Source organism: Rhipicephalus microplus, chromosome 1 (assembly GCF_043290135.1).
Source record: "Rhipicephalus microplus isolate Deutch F79 chromosome 1, USDA_Rmic, whole genome shotgun sequence".
NCBI classification, from domain to species: domain Eukaryota; kingdom Metazoa; phylum Arthropoda; class Arachnida; order Ixodida; family Ixodidae; genus Rhipicephalus; species Rhipicephalus microplus.
In genome coordinates this window covers 166987120-167002540 of record NC_134700.1, presented here as the reverse complement: position 1 = coordinate 167002540, position 15421 = coordinate 166987120, and the positions used below count along the sequence as shown (strand labels likewise).

At 49.7% G+C, this 15421-nt stretch overlaps 1 protein-coding gene across 3 annotated transcripts in view; it reads left to right on the top strand.

The window, feature by feature from the left end:
• The window catches only part of LOC142768964 (uncharacterized), a 37394-nt gene that overhangs the window by 9039 nt on the left and 12934 nt on the right, over positions 1–15421 (top strand). For all 3 annotated transcript variants that reach the window (XM_075871636.1, XM_075871633.1, XM_075871628.1), the window contains exon 2: positions 2760–2988. In XM_075871636.1, coding sequence (XP_075727751.1) covers positions 2761–2988 — 228 coding nt within the window. In that variant the 5' untranslated portion in view covers position 2760. The remainder of the gene's footprint in view (positions 1–2759; positions 2989–15421) is intronic.

Here is a 15421-nt window from a genome sequence, read left to right as displayed (position 1 = left end):
ATGCCGTTGCCCTCGATTTGCCTCTGAAAGACAAAACCTTTCTGACGCGTTGCGACAATTGGACGATCGGCCACTCTCTGTGCAGAGGCTGCTGGAGCACCTTCCTTGTATTTCGTCGACTCAAAAAGCAGTAAAAGCCCTTTTGCGTTTTTTGATGACTATGGGCCAATGTGAACGCCTTTAATGCTTTGAACGTCTATGTGAACGCCCGTGTAGTGCTACCACTACAGACGCGTAAGACCATTTACTGACATATTTATGTCCTTTTTTCTTCTCTTTCCTCTCTCTTTCATTTTTATACTCCGTTTTCCCATTCCCCCTGGGTAGCAAACCGGACGTGTGCCTGGTTAACTTCCCTGCCTTCTCTCTGGCTGTTATTCCTTCCTTCTTTCCCCCCCCCTTATAATGCTACAAGTATAGTACGACGTTTAGCATTGTCAGCAAAAACTTGCTCTATAGTCAACATATATTGCACATCGATTGTAGAAAAAGGCTTGGCGCGCAACACGCACACCTTCCAAGCATATCAAACGACAAAAGGAAGGTTTCAAAACGACGAGCACTTCTGGGCTTTAAAAAGTTGCACCAACACCGACGGTAATATAGTGGAGACTTCAGTGCACACAGCCTACACGAGATAATATATGGTAGCGCAGACACAGGACACAGACAAGAGAAGGCACATTCAAGACAATACAGTGCTAACTTTGAACAACAGTTTATTACACGCAGATCCCCCTAGTGTATGTACTCCACCACGCCATACGTCACATGTGCATAGCCCTCACAACATGTGACGTATGGTGTTGTGGAGAACATACACAATGGGGACCTGCGTGTAATAAACTGTTCTTGAAAGTTTGCGCTGTGTTGTCTTGAATGCGCCTTCTCTTGTCCGTGTCCTGTGTCTGTGCTACCATATATTATCATGCTACCATACCAACAAGCCCAAATCGCCACCCTCATTGGCCTATACGAGAGTTGTACCATAGGAATTCGTGCATATATTTCGGAGAACTAAGAACAAGTAGTACAGCATAATGTACGCGTATGACACCATGTGCGTTGCAGAAGCTTGAAAATACGATGGCGTGCTGGCATGGACTTTCTCGTCAATGTGTTTGTGAAGCAGTATCGACGTACGAGAAGGGCGGAGATGTTACTGACAACGCGATGAGATTCAAACACGGGGCGTGGCTGTCGGCGATGGAGCGCTTGGTGCACAATGATTGAATTTCAAAACTTCTGGATAACAGACTTGACAAGAAGCCAAGTAGCATGAAGCATGCGATGGAATAAATAAAAAAATATCAAGACGCTGGAACACAGCATAGTGGATCAGGTAACACATTGCGGTTGCCGATATTCTAGTTGGCATTACGCGAAAAAAGTGGACCGTTAGGTCATGCACTTAACGAACGTAACGCGTAGCTAATGGTCGTTTAGAGTAACAGAATGGGTACCAACGGATGGGACACGTAGCCGAGGGGGGTGGGGGCTGAGGAGTGATTAAATTACGAAATTTGCAGGTATAAAATGGAATCAGTTCACGCGAAGCGCGCAGGGTGACTTGGAGATTGTTGGGAAGGGCCTTCGTTGAATGTGGACATAAAATTATGCTTAGAAGGAAACAATGCCGTGGCGACATCATATCGTGTTTTAACGACACACAACCACCAAGAGTTCAACATGCCGACACCACAATTCAAGGTGGGAGCCCACCGATGGACACACACAGTGTGGATAGATTGAACGAGCAGATGGAAGTGACTCAGACAGGCTGGCCGACGTTTCAACAGGAGGACTTATACATATGTCGAAGGTACCTTGTCGTCCTTAGAAAGATTTTGAAACTATAGCCTGCCAGTATGACAACGCACCTCTGAGAATGTACAACTATAGCGAAAACGCGGGCCAGCCTTTTAGACTCACTTCCCCCTGCTCATTTAACCTGTGAGGAAATAGAAACTAAAATACACTTTTTTTCTCCAATATCGTACGGGTTGTAACATCGTTCACGTCGTGACATAAGTAAAGCGTCGGTTAGGCTGTAATTGGTCATCCATACTGTCAGTTTTTCAGCGCAGACTCTATGGTGACAACATCGACATCAACCCGAAAGGCGCAAGTGATTTCAAAAAATTATATGTCAGGTTCATGTATTCGGATGATACTCAAGACATTTTAGTGCATTGATTGAGTTTGATCGCGAGCACAACCTTTCAACCACATTTACAGCGAATATAATTATTTTCAAGCTGAAATTATTTACTTATATACTACGACCATATAAATACACCACGGTCTCATTATCTGCAAAGACATTACAATATATATTGAGGCTAAATCAGTACAACGTGCCTTGTCAACCCTTAAAATGCGTCTCTCGTTGCAATTATCGACCAAACACGTACGCCTGTGTGTTCTGGCGCGGAACTTATTCGTCGTATGCCATAACCAATGTATTTCGTTGGCCTTGTGAAATCTCTGGTAGATAATAATTGTGTCGCGTTCGTAAACAAATCTGTTCATCAAACTTTCTCTCGGATGGGCAGGGACAGGCCCACTCTGTCGCATTGTCTTCATCAGTTGCTCGCCCTCATGGTCCGTGGACATGATGCAATTGCAATAGTGTATTCAAACTAACAAGAAAGTATAATAAATGCTCGAAACAGTATTAGGGGTCGCACATAGTGGGTGTTATGTGGCTTCACTGGTTGGCTGCCTAGCCTGCTGCCGCGTAATCTTCAACTTGCCAGAATGCAGGGCATGGCGGGATACCAGCTTCTGCTTAGGTGGTTGCTCCTGGGAGCTGCCGCCTGTCCCTCGGGCGCCCTGATCGGGCCGGGAGAGGAGAAGACGACGGCGATATTCCTCACCAGCAGCGGAAGTGGACCCGTCATCGCCAGTTCCAGCAAAAAGCCCGCCACAACAGCGGGCCGCTTCAGTACGAGAGGCCCACGCCTGGGTGGACGCTCGCGCCCAGCTGTAAGCTACGCTCTGCTTACTGGCTCAGTGCATGCGTATTGCTGTCTCGCGTGCACGATTCACTGAGATTTTGGTACCTTTTACTGTGAATGGCACACCTCCTTGATTTTGCGGTGTCCGTCCGCATACAAAAAAAAAACGCACACACGTGACCTCCTCCGAACGACGATGACGTCTCGTGATGACGTCATAGATACAAATATTTGCGACATTATCACGGCGTCAACGTGAGGTTACATGATGACGCCATCAATTGACATCGTCGATCAGTCAACGGTAGGATGATACCGGGGGCCGTGCGATAGCACGTGAGGTGCACGATGCTTCTGTGGAGCGGTACTTTCGTACCTGTTTCGCCACGTCAGTAGAGTACAGGCTCTGCGTTAGCGCTCTCGTGCGTGGCAAGTATGGATAGACCACGAACTGTGCCTGAGTAGCCGAACGCTAATGAAGGATGCCAATGAGAGCATAGAGCGGAGTGCACCCGTCAGCTCCGCTAGTCACCCACGTTCTCAGAGCGGAATGGCTCTGACTTTTCTTGGTTCAACATATCTTTGATAGTTTATTAGTGGGGTAATTGTTGGTGATGGTGGTGACTATTCACTGCAGTAGTATTAGTAGTAGTAGTAGTAGTACCGATTGACATTTCTGAGTTTATTAGTGGTGTAATTGCTGGTGACGGCGTGAGCATTTACTGCATGCAGTAGTAGTAGTAGTAGTAGTAGTAGTAGTAGTAGTAGTACTGTTTGTTGTATTTGTGGTTGATGTCGTCATCCCTGTTGCCGTGCGCGTGACTGTAAAATTCAATCATCGGTTATGACGTTCACTAACTAACCGTAAGGATGTATGAGCAATCGTCAGAGGCGCTGATAGCTATCTTGTTTCGACCGAGGTATCAAAGAAGAAGCGGTTCATGGCGAAAGGTAAACGTATTGTGACATGATACTAGTGAAAAATAGCCTATGTAATCATCGCCTGTCGAATAGTATACAATTCGTTCGAGAAACATGACAGCACGTAAGTATAGAACAAGTTCCGTCATATATACCAGAACACGCTGCTTCTAAATGAAAAAAAAAAACATGGCTGATCCCTCTTTTTAAAGTCGATATAACACGAAAGTGAAACGTGCCTTTAGCGAGGCAGCTGAGCGTTTATTTTGCGTTGTTTCGCCACACGGGCCGTATGAATGAATGCTACAGCAAGAAATTGCAATTTCAGGCGAATAACGGCAAGCAGCTCAAAACTTACAGTGCGCACCTCATGCAGAAAGCACACACGAAATGAGCGTAGACAGCACGAGTGCGGACAAACAACACTCTCAGCGTGACACTTAAAGCACGCTGCTCAAGAAAGGAAGACGCACGAAATGAACGCACAAGTATACACAGGACGAGAGCGAACAACTGTCACAATTCTTACTTTATCGTATGTGAGCAGCGTGCTCCATTCGTAAAGGGAGCCATGGCAGCGAGCGAAGTGACCTTCGTGCTCTTTTGAATCACGAGTGTAAGATCTGGTAAGCGAGTGCGTATGAGAGACCATGCCCCGTGGAGGCGCGTGCTCAAAGAAACGCGAAAGGCGCCCAACGCGAGCCCGTTGCGCCATCTCGATACTGATGACAAAAACGCAATGAAGTTGAAGATCTTTGAGGATCGGCAATGATATATGGTGTCTATGACTGGCTTGCAGCTAGCTAGATTCACAACGTGCGCTCCCTTTGTGGTGGTGGGGGTGGTCAACTTTTTATTTTGAAATGAACTAGAAAGTTTTTGTGCGCCTGAGTGGCAGTCCCTAGTCCGGGACGCCATTGGAGATCGCCGCTGGCCGGGCACGCGCCACCAAGGAGTGTTGCGCATCCGAGGTAGAGCAGCCGAGCAGGTACTCCTCCCAAGCCTCTTTAGATGGGATGGGAAGGTGGATGAGAAAGAGGGTGGAGTAGCAGGGCACGAAGCAACAACGTGAAAGGTGTCGGCTAACACTTGACAAGTTGGACACGTGCGAGATATTTCCGGTATGAAGTGTCGGTGACCGTTGGACTAAGTAAAGTGTTAGTCAGAAGGCGGCGTAGCAGTCGTTCGTCCGCTTTCACCAGACCGCGTGCGGGGCCAGGGTAAAGTCGGCGCGAACAGCGATAATAATCTAGAATATCACAGTAGCGTGGGGAACTGGAGTTTTTAGGATCCGACTCAGGACATGGATGGGCAGCGGCCCTGAGAAGAGAAGCGAGGGCAGCCGCATTTGCCGCTTCGTTGTCAGGAAGACCTGTGTAGCCTGGAGTCCATACTACTCTTACGGAGTGAGGCATAAAGCGCCAGGAAGTGGCTTGAAAAAGATGACCAGCCAATGCGGTGATGGACCCGGGATGTATCGAGAACAGGCTGAGTGCGAGTCTGTTAAGATAATGTGAGCAGTATGATGGGAGGCAGCCAAAACGATACCAACCTCCTCTGCATGAGTTGCACTGTCGGCTCTAATGGAGGGGCTATCGACGTGGCGGTCCTCCGTGATCACAGCGGCCGAGTAATAAACAAAAGTGGAAGGGCCCAAGACGTTTACATAGAATACGCCGGGGTTATCGGAGTGACGCGCCTGAAGAGCAGCAGTACGCGCTTGCCTATACGACCGGCGTCTTATTAGGGGTCCGTGTTACGGGGTAGTGGCTCCACCTATAACTTCTGGCGCCATAGTTTCAGCACTGGGGATGTAGGGACTGGGTCAGCGATTGTGTTATGACCAAGTCTGTGGAGCAGGCGCCGCCCGGAAGGTGCCTGCGATAGACGATTCAGTTGGTTGACGCCATGGGCTTCCCGCAGCTCCGCGAAGGAGTTGTGCACTCCTAGAGCCGCAAAGCGGCTTATGGAAGTGGTGATGGGAAGGTCCAGCGCGCGTAATTCACGGAGCGTAGAAGAGCATCAAGTTAGTGTTCGTGGTGAAAACGCAGGTGAAGGTAGCGTGAGGCATAGAGGACTCGACTGGTCACAAACGCTTGGGCCAGCCTGATGGAGTGAGTACCTTGGAGGCCACCACGTTTGGTAGATACCCGCCGGATCATACGACTCACTTGTTCGCTAATGCGTCGGAAGGAGGATATAGTGCCCTTAAGGTCCAATGAGGACGAGAGGTGCGACCCCAGAATCCGAAGATCTTAGACGGACGGGACAGGTCTGGAGGGTAAGGATATCTGGGTTGGTGGTAGGCGTGAAACTGATAGAAGGGCCGACTTAGTGGGGGAGCACTCCAGGCTGCAAGAGGCGGCGTAAGTGTGCACTAGAAGACCGCCCTGTTGTAGACGTTCCTCGATTTGAGCTGGAGAGCCTGTGTTGGTTTATATTGTTATATCATCGGCATACAGTGCATGGTGTAGTACCCCCTCGACTTCGTTAAGGAAGGAAGTGAGCTTCATCATGGCCACAAGTTAAACAAGGGGGGGGGGTGACAAGACTGCACCCTGAGGAGTACCACTGTCACAAATTGCGCTCAAAAAAGGGCGCGCCGCCAAATTCTCGTGACCAAGCGCTGGAGAGACGCCTCTAGGTGAATGATAAAGAAGAAAACAAGCATGCAAAGACTCCCCGGGCGCGCCGTCTCTCTCCCCTCGGAAGCTTAGGTTCGCCGACGAACCTCCTCACATCGGCGGTCGAGCAAGCCCTGGAAATATCTTGAGGGAAAGGGGCGTGGTGATGCAGAGTTGCGTCATGTGTCGCGGACGGCCCTCGTACCGTCTCACTCTTTCCCCAGCCTTCGCTGCATATCGCGCCGACGAAATGATGTCACAGAACGAGCGCTCAACAAGGACGCGCCACCAAATTCTCGTGACGAACCGCCGGAGTGACGCGGCGAGGTCAACGAAAAAAAAGAAAAGAGAAAACAAGCATCCAAGGCTCCCCGGGCGCGCGACGCTCTCCCCTCGGAAGCGTGGCTTCGCCGATGAACCTCCTCACCCCACAACGGTGGCCAAGCAAGCCCTGGAAATTTCTAGAAGGAAAGGGGCGTGTTATGCCGGGTTGAGTCATCTGTCGGGGACGGCCCTCGTACAGTCTCGCACCTTCCCCCAGCCTCCGCTGCGCATCGCGCCGACGAAATGATGAGAACTTTCTGGAATGTCGCGCGGAAGGTATTTAACCGAGCAGCGGAGATGAGAGATCAGGAGAAGACGGAAGTTAGCGCCAGAGCGCGTAGGGATTCCGCCGTGTAGTCGGCGAAGGTTTTGTCCGTAGAGACAAAGCAGGAGAAGAAGACGATTTCCACCTGAGGGGTGAAGGCTCGAGCTACAGGCAAGAGCGTGTGTTTACCGCTATCGAGCGAAGACGCGTGGCAACAGCTGCGTGTGTGAAGCCGACGTGTTTCCGGCGAAGAAGTTTGAAGCTTGGAGAGTGGCCATTTGAAGACGCGAGATTTCCTGGAAGAGAAACTTCGGAGAGGTTTCCTGGGAGAGAAACTTCAGGGGCAGCGGAACGACAACAACGCTGGACTTTGAGTGAGTGATTCTCGGAAGAGTATCATCCAGACTTTTGTTCCAAGAACTTTGGACTGAATAGGTTTTCTATCTCTTTAGTCTTTAAGTGTCTTGGTTGTTCAATGCATGCGACTGCATCGTAGTGCGTATTGTTGTCTGTGTCCGTTGTTTCGAGTGTGGCTGATTGTACTGCGTAGTACGTTGTTTGATTGGTGACATATTGTCCTCATCTATTGTGGAGTGTGCATTCTTGTGTATGGTTTTCGATCTGCCATTATTGAGAATATAGTTGTGTTTGGTTTATCAACTCTCGGCTCTGACTTGTTCTTTGGGCCACAGCTGGCGTCCGCTGGAGCACCAAAAAGGACCACTTCTAAATTGTCCACGCTTTCGTGGTGCGGTTCGGGGGGCCGATACTTCGGCCCTTGGAATTAGCCCGGCGATCGCCTCCCTAATAAACGGGACATGTGTGACAATTATTCTGGCGTCCGCGACGAGGACCTTTTGGTGCACAGTGTGTCCAAAGGTAGTGAGAAAGAGCCCCGAGTGTTGATAGTGCTATCGGAACGATTTTGTGTGTTGTTCAGTGTTCTCGTTAACGAGTGCAGGAGAGTGTTCCGATAGACTGATTTAGGCAGATACTTTTTGCACGCGGCAAGGTTTTATTTGCGAGTTGCGAGACACAATGGGTTTCGAAAAGTTAGTCGCTCTTGGTGAGAAGATGGGTCTTTCTGGCGCCGAACTACGGAAGTGGGTCACCCAGAAGGAAAAAAAAAGAAAAAGAGAGGGCCAGAGAAGAAAAGGCAGCTGAGCTGGAAAAAGAAAGACTGGTGGTCGAAAGAGCCAAAGCGGAAAAAGAAGCTGAGTTGGAACGAGAGAGGTTGGCAGCTGAGAGAGTCAAGGAAGAAAAAGCAGCTGAGTTGGAACGAGAGAGGTTGGCAGCTGAAAGGGCAAGAGAAGAAAGAGAAGCAAAGGAGCGACAGCTGAAAGAAGAAAGAGAGGCAAAGGAGCGACAGCTGAAGGAAGAAAGAGAGCAGCAATTGATGTTGGAGCTGGAGAGAGAAAAGCTGGCCGCCGAAAGGGCGAGAGAAGAAAGAGAGCAGCAATTGAAGTTGGAGCTGGAGAGAGAAAGACTGGCAGCTGAGAGGGCGAAAGAAGAAAGAGAGGAAAGAGAACGGCAGCGACAGCACGAGATAGAACTCGAGCGGCTCCGTTTGCAACAGCGAAGTGAAACTCCGGTCCAAGCTAGAGTTGAAAGCAGCGAACGGGAGGACCACGGATTCCGCTTGAACCCAATCAAGCTGCTCGTAGCGTTTGATGAAAGGAAGGACGACCTTGACGCGTACCTTCACAGATTCGAGACGATTGCAAGAAGCCAGAATTGGCCGGAACATCAATGGGCAACTGCTTTGAGTACTTGTTTGAGTGGTGAAGCGCTCAGTGTGTACGGTAGGCTGACGCCGACCGATGCAGCCAACTATGCAAAGGTGAAAGCTGCTTTGCTGAAGCGATTTAGATTTACTGTGGAAGGGTTCCGGGACAGATTTCGGACAGGAAAGCCGGCTGATGGTGAGACAGCTACGCAGTATGCCGCCCGACTTCGCCATTATTTCGACAGATGGATTGAACTTTCAGGGACAGCGCAGGAGTACGATGAGCTTAGAGAGCTCCTAATTAGAGAACAATTTCTTACTAGTTGCCACCCAAGCCTGTCGCTGTACTTGAAAGAGAGGAAGGCTGAGTAACTTGAAGGAATGCTTGAATTGGCTGATGAATTCTTGGAAGCGCAAGGTGGAACTAATTTGGGCAAGGTCAAGAAGGAGTGTCCCGAAGACTCGAAAAATTCGGCACCCGAACCAAAGAAGCGTGCACCGGAGAGTGTTCCGCGATGTTTCCTGTGTAACCGAGTGGGTCATCGCGCGAGCAACTGTCGTACTAACTTTACGAGCCCTACGGTAGTAAAATGTTTTAAGCTTGGTCACACTGGGCACAAAGCAGACGCATGTCGAAACGGAGCGAGTCAAACTCACCAGGTATCCTGTGTGCAAGCGGCACCGAAATCCGGTAATAATGCCGTCACCGATGGATTCGTAGAGCTGAAAAATAGGGAGAAAATTCCTATTGTGGGTGCTTTAATGTCAAAACAGCCAACCGGTGTTACGAAGGGAATGCCAACGCTGCCTGGAAAAGTTGCGGGCAGAAAGATTACGGTTCTAAGAGACGCCGGTAGCTCCACGGTTATCGTGCGGAGAAATTTGGTACGGGAAAGTGAGTTGACAGGCAGAACAAAACCGGTTTGTCTAATTGACCGTACGGTTCGGTTGCTTCCCGAAGCAGAGATTGAGGTTGAAACCCCGTACTTCAGCGGGAAGATTACTGCTTTATGCATGACGACTCCCCTTTACGACCTTGTCATCGGAAACATCGCCGGGGCGCGAGGACCGAATGATTCGGAATGTTTGGGAGAAGACTCTAAGATAGAGCCCTCGCCAACCCAGCGACCGCGAGATACAGTGGAGGAGCATCCCGTGAGGGATCTTACTAGAGCCCAAGGTGAAGCCGTGGCGCAAGAGACAGCGAATGAGAAGACGATCGTGTTGAATGAGTTCACGAGCTGGGCAGCTGGACGTACGTCGGCATGACCCCAACCGACCGACAGTGTAATGGTGACGGAGTTGGCCAGCCAAGCCCAATGCCGTGACATGAACGAGCTGGTAAATAAACAGACAGGACCCGTTGAACGTTATGACCCGATAACGGTGTCGGAAGTGACAATGATGGCTGAGACGCCGCCTCAGATATCGTCGTTGGAAAGGGCTCGCCGAAAAAGAACGTGGAAACACAAGAAGAGGTCGAGCGAGCACCGCAAGAAAGGGTGCAAGCGCCGCTCAAAATACACAGGATACGTGCTGATGTCGAATCAGAATGTGTTTGGCAGTGCTGAGTGACATATGTTGTGTTAATGTTCTTGTTATCCTGTGTCACAAGTGTATATCGAGCGAGTCAACGTGTTCTGTGCGATGATGTGATGTATAGTGTTGTAAAAACAGAACTTTGTACGTTTGTATTGTTTGGAATGTGTGATGAAGCGTTGTACTCATGTACCTGCGGTTATATTTCATGTGTGTGAGATTGAATTGTTATGTCCAATTGTATTGAATGATATATTGTGAATCTGACGTGTCATGAGCAACGGACTATGTTACAGTATTTGAGTGTGTGACGACTGTTCGCGCTCGTTTGTGTGGTTCTGAATATTATGAGATACTATTCTTAAAGGGGGGGGCAGTGTCACAGAACGAGCGCTCAACAAGGGCGCGCCGCCAAATTCTCGCGACGAACCGCCGGAGTGACGCGGCGAGGTCAACGAAAAAAAGAAAAGAGAAAACAAGCATCCAAGGCTCCCCGGGCGCGCGACGCTCTCCCCTCGGAAGCGTGGCTTCGCCGATGAACCTCCTCACCCCACGACGGCGGCTGAGCAAGCCCTGGAAATTTTCTAGAAGGAAAGGGGCGTGTTATGCCGGGTTGAGTCATCTGTCGGGGACGGCCCTCGTACAGTCTCGCACCTTCCCCCAGCCTCCGCTGCGCATCGCGCCGACGAAATGATGAGAACTTTCTGGAATGTCGCGCGGAAGGTATTTAACCGAGCAGCGGAGATGAGAGATCAGGAGAAGACGGAAGTTAGCGCCAGAGCACGTAGGAATTCTGCCGTGTAGTCGGCGAAGGTTTTGTCCGTAGAGACAAAGCAGGAGAAGAAGACGATTTCCACCTGAGGGGTGAAGGCTTGAGCTACAGGCAAGAGCGTGTGTTTACTGCTGTCGAGCGAAGACGCGTGGCAACAGCTGCGTGTGTGAAGCCGACGTGTTTCCGGCGAAGAAGTTTGAAGCTTGGAGAGTGGCCATTTGAAGACGCGAGGTTTCCTGGAAGAGAAACTTCAGCGAGGTTTCCTGGGAGAGAAACTTCAGGGGCAGCGGAACGACAACAACGCTGGACTTTGAGTGAGTGATTCTCGGAAGAGTATCATCCAGACTTTTGTTCCAAGAACTTTGGACTGAATAGGTTTTCTATCTCTTTAGTCTTTAAGTGTCTTGGTTGTTCAATGCATGAGACTGCATCGTAGTGCGTATTGTTGTCTGTGTCCGTTGTTTCGAGTGTGGCTGATTGTACTGCGTAGTACGTTGTTTGATTGGTGACATATTGTCCTCATCTATTGTGGAGTGTGCATTCTTGTGTATGGTTTTCGATCTGCCATTATTGAGAATATAGTTGTGTTTGGTTTATCAACTCTCGGCTCTGACTTGTTCTTTGGGCCACAGCTGGCGTCCGCTGGAGCGCCAAAAAGGACCACTTCTAAATTGTCCACGCTTTCGTGGTGTGGTTCGGGGGGCCGATACTTCGGCCCTTGGAATTAGCCCGGCGATCGCCTCCCTAATAAACGGGACATGTGTGACAAATGATGAGAGATTTCTGGAATTTCGCGCGGAAGGTATTTAATCGAGCAGCCGAGATGGGAGATCAGAAGAAGGAAGTTAGCGCCAATGTGCGTGGGCTATTCCACCGCGTCCGACGGTGAAGGTTTTGTCCTTAGTGAGAAAGAAGGAGAAGAAGAAAGTATGCGCCATTGTGCGTAGCGTGTTCCGCCTTGTTGGCGACGCCTTTTGTCTTCCATGACAAAGGAGGAGAAGAAGAGGATTTCCACCTGATGGTTGAAGACTCGAGCTACAGGCAAGAGTGTATGTCTACCGCTATCGAGCGAAGACGCGTGGCAACAGCTGCGTGTGTGAAGCCGACGAGTTACCGGCGAAGAAATTTGGAGCCTGGAGAGCGGCCAATTGAAGACGCGAGGTTTCCTGGAAGAGAAACTTCGGGGGCAGCGGAACGACAACAATGCTGGACTTTGAGTGAGTTACTCTCGGAAGAGTATCATCCAGACTTTTGTTCCGAGGACTTTAGACCGAATAAGTTTTTGAACTCTTTATACTTTAAGTGTCTTGATTGTTCGATGCATGCGACTGCACTGTAGCACGTATTGTTGTTTGTGTCCGTTGTTTTCAGTGTGGCTGATTGTACTGTGTAGAACGTTGTTTGATTGGTGACATATTGTATTCAACTATTGTCGAGTGTGCATATTTTTGTATTGGTATGATCTGCCATAATTGAAAATATAATTTTGTTTTGTTTATCAACTCTCGGCTCTGACTTGTTCTTTGGGCCACAGCCGGCGTCCACTGGTGTGCCAAATAGGACCACTTCTAAATTGTCCACGCTTTCGTGGGGCAGTTCGGGGGGCCAATATTTCGGTCCTGGGAATCAGCCCGGCGATCGCCTCCCTAATTAACGGGACCCGTGACAATTAATCTGGCGTCCGCGACAGGACCTTTTTGGTGCACGGTGTGTCCAAAGTAGTGAGAAAGAGCCTTGAGTCGTTGATAGTGCTATCGGAAATTTTTGTGTGTTGATCAGTGTTCTCGTTAACGAGTGGGCGGAGAGTGTTTCGATAGACTGAGTTGGCAGATGTCTTGTGCACGTGGCAAGGTTTTATTTCCGAGACACCATGGATCTCGAAAAGTTAGTTGCTCTTGGTGAGAAGAGGGGTCTTTCTGGCGCTGAACTACGGAAGTGTGTGAGCCAGAAGGAGAAAGAGGTGGTGGAGAGAAAGAGGTTGGCAGCAGAGAGGGCCAAGGAAGAAAAGGCAGCTGAGTTGGAGAGAGAAAAACTGGCCGCTGAAAGGGCGAAGAAGAAAGAGAGGCAAAGGAACGACAGCTGAAAGAAGAAATAGGGGCAAAGGAGTGACAGCTGAAAGAAGAAAGAGAGCAGCAATTGAAGTTGGAGCTGGATAGAGAAAAGTTGGCAGCCGAAAGGGCGAGAGAAGAAAGAGAGGCAAAGAAGCGACAGCTGAAAGAAGAAAGAGAGGCGGAGATGGCTGAAGGGGAACGGCAGCGGCTTCGCGAGATGGAACTCGAGCGGCTCCGTTTGCAACAGCGAAGTGAAACTCTGGTCCAGCTAGAGTTGAAAGCAGCGAACGGGAGGACCACGGCTTCCGCTTGAACCTAAGCAAGCTGCTCGTAGCGTTTGATGAAAGGAAGGACGACCTTGACGTGTACCTTCACTGATTTGAGACGATTGCGAGGAGCCAGAATTGGCCGGAACATCAATGGGCAACTGCTTTGAGTACTTGCTTGAGTGGTGAAGCACTCAGTGTGTACGGTAGGCTGACGCCGACCGATGCAGCCAACTATTCAAAGGTGAAAGCTGCTTTGCTGAAGCGATTTAGATTTACTGTGGAAGGACTCCGGGACAGATTTCGGACAAGAAAGCCAGCTGATGGTGAGACGGCTACGCAGTATGCCGCCCGACTTCGCCATTATTTCGACAGATGGATTGAACTTTCAGGGACAGCGCAGGAGTACGACGAGCTTAGAGAGCTCTTTATTAGAGAGCGATTTCTTGCCAGTTGCCACCCAAGCCTGTCGCTGTACTTGAAAGGGAGGAAGGATGAGTCACTTGAAGACATGCTGGAATTGGCCGACCAATTCTTGGAAGCACAAGGTGGCACAAGTTTGGCGAAAATGAAGAAGGAGTGTCCCGAATTTTCGAAGAATTCGGCACCCGAACAAAAGAAACGTGCACCGGAGAGTGTTCCGCGATGTTTTCTGTGTAACCGAGTGGGTCATTGCGCGAACAGCTGTTGAACTATCTTTACGAGCCCTACTGTTGTAAAATGTTTTAAGTGTGGTCAGACCGGGCACAAGGCAGACGCTTGTCGTAACGGAGCGAGTCAAACTCACCAAGTAGCCTATGTGCAGGTGACACCGAGAGCCGATGATGATGACGTCACCAGCGGGTTTGTACAGCTCAAAAAGGGGGAGAAACTTCCTATTGTGGGTGCTGTAATGACAAAACAGCCAACAGGTGCTACGAAGGGAGTGCGAACGCTGCCTGGAAAAGTTGTGGTCAAGAAGGTTACGGGGTTAAGGGATACCGGTAGCTCCACTGTTATTGTGCGGCGAAATTTAGTACGGGAAAGTGAGTTAACAGGATAAACGAAACCAGTATGCCTAATTGACAGCACGGTTCGGATGCTTGCCGAAGCAGAGATTGAGGTTGAAACCTTTTACTTCAGCGGGAAGGTTACAGCCCTACGTATGACGACACCCCTGTACGACCTCATCATCGGGAACATCGACGGGGCGCGAGGGCCGAACGATCCAGAACGTTTGGGGGAAGACCCGAAGATGGAACCATCGCCGCCACAGGGACCGCGAGATGCAGTGGAGAAAAATCCCGTGAAGGATTTCACTCGAGCCCAAGGTGAAGCTTGGGTGCAAGAGACAGTGAATCGGGAGATGATCGTGTTGAATGAGTTAACGTGCTGGGTGGCTGGACTTACGTCGGCACGACCTCAACCGACCGACAGTGTGAAGGTGACGGAGTCGGCCAGCCAGGCCCAATGTCGTGACATGAACAAGCGGGTGAATAACAGGACAGGATCGGTTGAACAATATGACCCGTTAACAATGTTGGAAGTGACAACGATGGCTGAGACGCCGCCTCAGATACCGTCATTGGAAGGGGCTCGCCGGAACAAAATGAGGAAAAACAAGAAGAGATCGAGCGAGCACCGCAAGAAAGGGCGAAAGCGCAGCTCGAAGTACCTAGGATAGGTGCTGAGGTCGAATCGGACTGTGTTTGGCAGTGCCGAGTGCAATATGTTGTGTTAATGTGGTTGTTATCCTGTGTCACAAGTATGTGTCGAGCGAGTCAAAGTGTTTGTGGCGGTGACGGATGTATAGGATTGTACAATTGTTGTAAAGACAGACTTTTGTACATTTGTATTGCTTGAAATGTGTGATGAAGTGTTGTAATCATGTACCTGTGGTTATATTTCATGTGTTGTGAGATTGAATTGCAATGTGCAATTGTATTGAGTGTTCTATTGTGAATGTGACGCGCCATGAGCGACGGACTATTTTA